Below are 5,430 nucleotides of genomic sequence, written 5' to 3'. Positions count from 1 at the left end.
GGAATGACTTGCAACCAAAGAAGGCCATTTGGAAAAGCGCAAAGCTAGGAAAGGTTTAATCATTGTACAACAAGCAAAGGGGAATGGGCTGGCTAGTGGGCCCAGCAGACAGAGTCACGGATCTGCTTCTTTTTTGATCGTGCCGAAAAGGCCCCCAAATTTGGCGGCTAGCCCTCACATTTAACCGCTGTGCCATCTGGTCCACTACTTAGTTACAACAATCACAGAATGCTGAAGCCTTTTTTTTTTTGAAAAATTGGCGCAATTCCAAGTGCATATATTTGCTTGAATTTGAAACATAAGAGAGAGCTCAGCCATGGCGTCCCAAGCCCCCCTCCTCTCTTCTCATAATAGCTGCCATCGCCCATCTTCTCTCATCATCACCAAAATTCGTCTGTGTGCCCTCTCTTTACTTTTTCTTTTTGTGGTCTCCATAGTTATCAGATTTCAACCCGCCACTCATCCCGGCGCTGATAGGCTCAAATTGCGCCATGGGTCCTCTTTTTCTCATGATTCACAAAGTGGGTTGCACTCAAATCCCACATACAATCTCTGCAACGAGGAACCCCCCTTCTACCAGCCCAAGAGCACAGAGTCCACCGTCTTCAGTGGTGAGGGCAGATCCTACTCTCCTTGGAGCAGTTCAGCACAGAACTCTCTCCGCACTGCATTTCACTTCCAGCCGGAGCGAAATTGGATGAACGGTAAGGCTTCATCTTAAAAAAAAAAAGGCATTTTTGGGTTTCTTGGTAGTGATGGATTGCCTTCCCTTTTAGCATTATGGGGCTCATTGGCATTATATTTCGTGCATTTTTAAAAACCTTGTTCCATTTTGGCATGCCTCTTCCTGCTTAATTTTGCATTTGGGTCCCTCTTTCCATCTGTTGGGGTCCCCCTCCAAACACTGCAACAGATCCAGACGGTATGGTTTCTTTAGCTCTACTTTTTTCCCCCCCCTATTTTCTGCAGTTGATGCAAAGAAGCATATCCTTAACTCCGCAAACATGGCTGGGTCTTATTCGTCTCCTCTCTCTGTATATGCAGCTCCACTCTATTACAATGGATGGTACCACCTTTTCTACCAATACAACCCCAACAATGCCTTCTGGGGCCTCATCTCATGGGGGCATGCCGTCTCGGTAGACCTTATCCACTGGCTTTACCTTGATTTAGCCATGGTGCCTGACCAGTGGTATGACATCCGAGGTGTGTGGACAGGCTCTGCAACCTTTTTGGCAGATGGAACTCCTGTGGTAATCTACACTGGCTCAACCAATGAATCAGTTCAAGTGCAAAATGTTGCTTATCCAGTTGACCCTACAGATTTTCTTCTAAGAAACTGGACCAAAGTGGCCCAAAATCCTGTGTTAGTCCCACCCACTGGCATCCTAACAACGGACTTTAGGGATCCCACCACAGCTTGGCTTGGTGCTGATGGGCTATGGAGGCTTGGCATCGGCTCAAAAGTTAACCAGACAGGCGTCGCTTTGGTGTATGAGAGCTCTGATTTCCTTAACTGGACACAGCAAGACCACTATTTGCATCAAGTTGAACACACTGGCATGTGGGAATGCCTTGATTTCTATCCTGTGCTAGCTTCTGGAGATGCTGCAGGAGTTGACACCTCTACATATGGAGAGCGTGTGAAGCACGTGCTCAAGGCAAGCATGGATGACACGAAGCTGGACTTCTATACAGTTGGAACTTACGACTATGAGAATCACACCTTCACACCAGATGATTCAGCTCACGATCTTGGCTTCGGTTTACGATACGACTATGGAAAATTCTATGCATCAAAGACGTTTTATGATGATAATGAGGGCCGGCGAATCCTATGGGGTTGGGTAAATGAATCTGACAGCCTTCAAGATGACATTGAGAAAGGATGGGCATCTGTGCAGGTAGTGGACCCTCTAATCATTTTGCTGTGGAAAGTTTTAGTGCACTCTGGAACCTTGCCTTATTAGCACATTTAGGGCTCTGGAGCCTCAAGCTCACCATAATTGGGGATTGTTTTTAGCCTATAGAACTGTGATTGGGTAGATGTGGGTTTTGTTATAAGGCATTTTGCATCTTTGTCTGATAGCTAGGAGTTTGGTTGCAGGCCATTCCTAGACAAGTCTGGTTTGATAATCTCACGAAAGCCAATCTGCTTCAATGGCCAGTGGATGACCTCTTGGATCTTAGAAGAACCAAGGTTTCACTGGATAATATTACCTTGGAAAGCGGCTCTGTTGTCAAAGTCTCAGGAGGCTCAGGGGCTCAGGTACAAAAAATACATCTGTAATACATGTACTTGTAGACATTTTTTTAATCCATGAATAGATCCTTCGGGAGTCGCATGTAGACCTGCCCGAGGGTGGAGAGATCTAGGTGCTGTCTGGGGAGGACTAGTGGGGATCAAACTCGGGTGTCCCCCTCACTGAGTGATGGCCTCAACCACTAGGCTACACTGCCATCAGCATGTACTTGTACACTTGTATGTGAAGATATTGCACCATGTACCCATCTAGTTGTACGTGTATATGTAAAGCTATTGCATCATGCAACCAAAATATACATGTACTCCTCTTAATGAAGATATTGCATCATGTGACCAGCATAAACATTTAATATACATGCAGTCATACACTTGTACGTGAAGAGGTACATCATGGACCCATCATATACATGTAAATGTACACTTATGTGTCTGACGTGAAGAAGATCATGTACATCTGTTGCAGCATTTACCCAACATTGTACATTTGTATGTGAAGATGTACATAACATTTGTCTGATATTGCATTGCTCTTTTTTGGGGACATTGGTATGACAGTGGGATATTGAGATTGCTTTTGAGAACCCAGTCTCGTCTTACAATGGCCTTCCCGCAGAAGACATACAAAACAGTTGCAGTGAAGCTGGTGCTGCTAAACAGGGCTATTTTGGCCCCTTTGGCATACTTGTGCTTGCCTCGGATGATCTGCAGGAGCAGACAGCAGTATATTTCTACTTCACCTCCATTAATGGAACATGGACAGCTCTAGTATGCAATGACCAAAGCAGGTATTGTCCATGGTTTCAGGGTGCATTCTAGTTGTTGAATTTTGAGAAAATTCTCTTATGTATCCAGTTGAAAATGTGAGAATTTACCATGTCTGGTCAGAGGTGTGTTTGTCTAACTTCTAATCGCTATGTCCTCACTAGGCTTATCTTATTGTACGTTTCCAATCCTTGAAGCTTAATCGATGCACTGTTTGGCAGGTCCACAACAGCAACTGATGTGGACAAATCTGTGTATGGAACGTTTGTTCCAGTGTTGGTGGATGAGACCACTCTTTTGCTGCGTGTAATTGTAAGTATGCATCATACAACATGCATCATTAGCACTGCAAAACACATCTAAAACTAGTTATTAATGGTTTACCTATGTCTTTATGCATAACCTTGTGGCTCTGCAAAAGACCCTCTTAATTTGGATCTTAATGGTGGTTTAACTTTGGGTTTTAACGAGAGGTTATGAGCAGGTGGACCACTCAATTGTGGAGACTTTTGCACAGGGAGGGAGGGCTTGTATCACATCAAGGGTATATCCAACCATAGCTCTAGATGATGAGGCCCAACTCTTCTTGTTCAACAATGGGACCATGCCTGTGACAGTACAGAGCTTGGAAGCTTGGCAGATAGCCAAAGTCTACATGCATCCCTTTGCAGCAGTCCGAAACGCAGAGACCCTAAAATAAAACTACAATGGAGAATGCATGCCTTCTCAAGAGTTTAGAGTGTTTCAATAAGCTATTATTAATGCTATAATATCAATGTACCCACCTTACCCTACCCCCCATACCAAAAAGTATCAATATGCCCACCTTGCCATACCCCATCCACCTTACCATACCCCATACCAAAAGTATCAATATGCCCACCTTACCATACCCCATACCAAAAGTGTCAATGCATGCCTTCTCAACAGTTTATAGACTTTTAATAAGCTGCTAGAATATCAATGTGCCCACCCTAAGATACCCCATACCAAAAGTATCGATGTGCCCACCGTACCATACCCCATACCAAAAGGAAGACCTTGCTTCCACCATTGTTTTCCAGTGACACATCCAAGACCTTACAAATTTTGATTCATTCCTTTTCACTTAGAATAGTTCTTATCCCATGTATTCTACATATGGCTCGAAGCGTGCTCCCCATAAGCAGCCTCTAAAAAAGATTGATGCTTCCCAATCCTGATTCTTTAGCTCTATGTGTACCATCATATTTCATCTCCCCTAACACTTCAAGTGTTCTTACAACACGTGTCACCCTCGAGAAAATCCTTATATCACCTGCCAAGGGTAATAAAAAACAGGTTTGTTTTGCATGTTCTTGTCAATCACACATATATCATGTCTTGTGGGAATGCATATTTTCCCACCCTCCTTGAGTGAAGCCCTCGTAGATTCTGGTTTGGGTAGTAATAAAGCATGTACCTGAGCATATACATTTAATGCAATAAATTGAACTACCACAACCAATACTAGATCAAGTTACATGTATTGAGCATCAGACTACCAATTCACAAATTTTCCTGAATAACAAAACAACCCACCATGACTTGTGTTCTTCTCGTTTTATTACTAATCCCTTTTGATCCATCAATTTAAATTTCATACTTATCTCACTTTAGCTGATGTACTCTGAGTGTTGCACCAATCCTTTTGAACATCAGTAGAAAGGAATAACAAAGCGTCTTCATCATACTTTCATCCAATTAATCTTTAAAATTTGAACCAGCTAAAGGTTTCATATATATATATATATATATATATAGAGCAACCTTGAAATAATGGTCAATTTCAAGAAGGAAAAATTATGGTAGAAACCTTGAAAGGGTCTCATTTTATTGAACTCTATTAAAATTAGTCAATGGAAGTAGCGAATGCTTTCAAACCTTGAAAGGGCCTCATTTTATTGAACTCTATTAAAATTAGTCAATGGAAGTAGCGAATGCTTTCAAATATCTCAACCATCAAATCAAGGATGGCAACGATATGTGATCCCCAAACTAGAGACCGGAAACACATATAATCTGCATCTGAGAACATGCATAAATTTAAGGCTGAGACTAAATATGTAAGATTCTTTCCTCCAACTTTTGAGGTGTGTAGGCATAAGAACCTTCCCTTCTGATCTTATAATTATTTCCCTCTCTGAAATAAAAGAAAGATTTTGTTTTATCCTGTTTTGGCCTAGAGAGAGAAAATGTCTAGAGGGAGGTAATTCAAAAATGAGATATTTTTGGATATAAAAATCCTCCTAGTGTCTAAAATGGTTCCCCTTGAAACAGAAATTCAAAAAGAACTTTTCAATGTGTAATTGGAATTAATTGAAAATAGGTAAAAAGGACCTTAGCTTAAGGGTTCAGATTTTCAGAAATTTTTGGATTATGGT

At 41.9% G+C, this 5,430-nt stretch overlaps 1 protein-coding gene across 3 annotated transcripts; it reads left to right on the top strand.

Moving 5' to 3' along the window:
* Window positions 1-260: 260 nt before the first annotated feature.
* On the top strand, window positions 261-4,358 carry LOC147616048 (beta-fructofuranosidase, soluble isoenzyme I-like). 3 transcript variants are annotated; one of them, XM_086778691.1, is made up of 6 exons: window positions 261-704; window positions 1,045-1,904; window positions 2,108-2,269; window positions 2,822-3,051; window positions 3,250-3,340; window positions 3,513-4,358. In XM_086778691.1, the coding sequence occupies exons 1-6, from the start codon at window positions 317-319 to the stop codon at window positions 3,726-3,728; spliced, it is 1,947 nt and encodes a 648-aa protein (XP_086634817.1). In that variant the 5' UTR covers window positions 261-316; the 3' UTR covers window positions 3,729-4,358. The 3 variants fall into 3 exon arrangements, with proteins under 3 accessions (XP_086634817.1, XP_086634818.1, XP_086634819.1); XM_086778692.1 differs by having other exon boundaries at window positions 3,502-3,721; XM_086778693.1 differs by lacking the exon at window positions 261-704 and adding an exon at window positions 743-922.
* Window positions 4,359-5,430: the final 1,072 nt, after the last annotated feature.

This window comes from Cibotium barometz, chromosome 39, assembly GCF_041138505.1.
Source record: "Cibotium barometz isolate CiBa-2024 chromosome 39, ASM4113850v1, whole genome shotgun sequence".
NCBI classification, from domain to species: domain Eukaryota; kingdom Viridiplantae; phylum Streptophyta; class Polypodiopsida; order Cyatheales; family Cibotiaceae; genus Cibotium; species Cibotium barometz.
The sequence above is the reverse complement of the archived record's forward strand: the minus strand, read 5'-3'. Positions and strand labels throughout refer to the sequence as shown.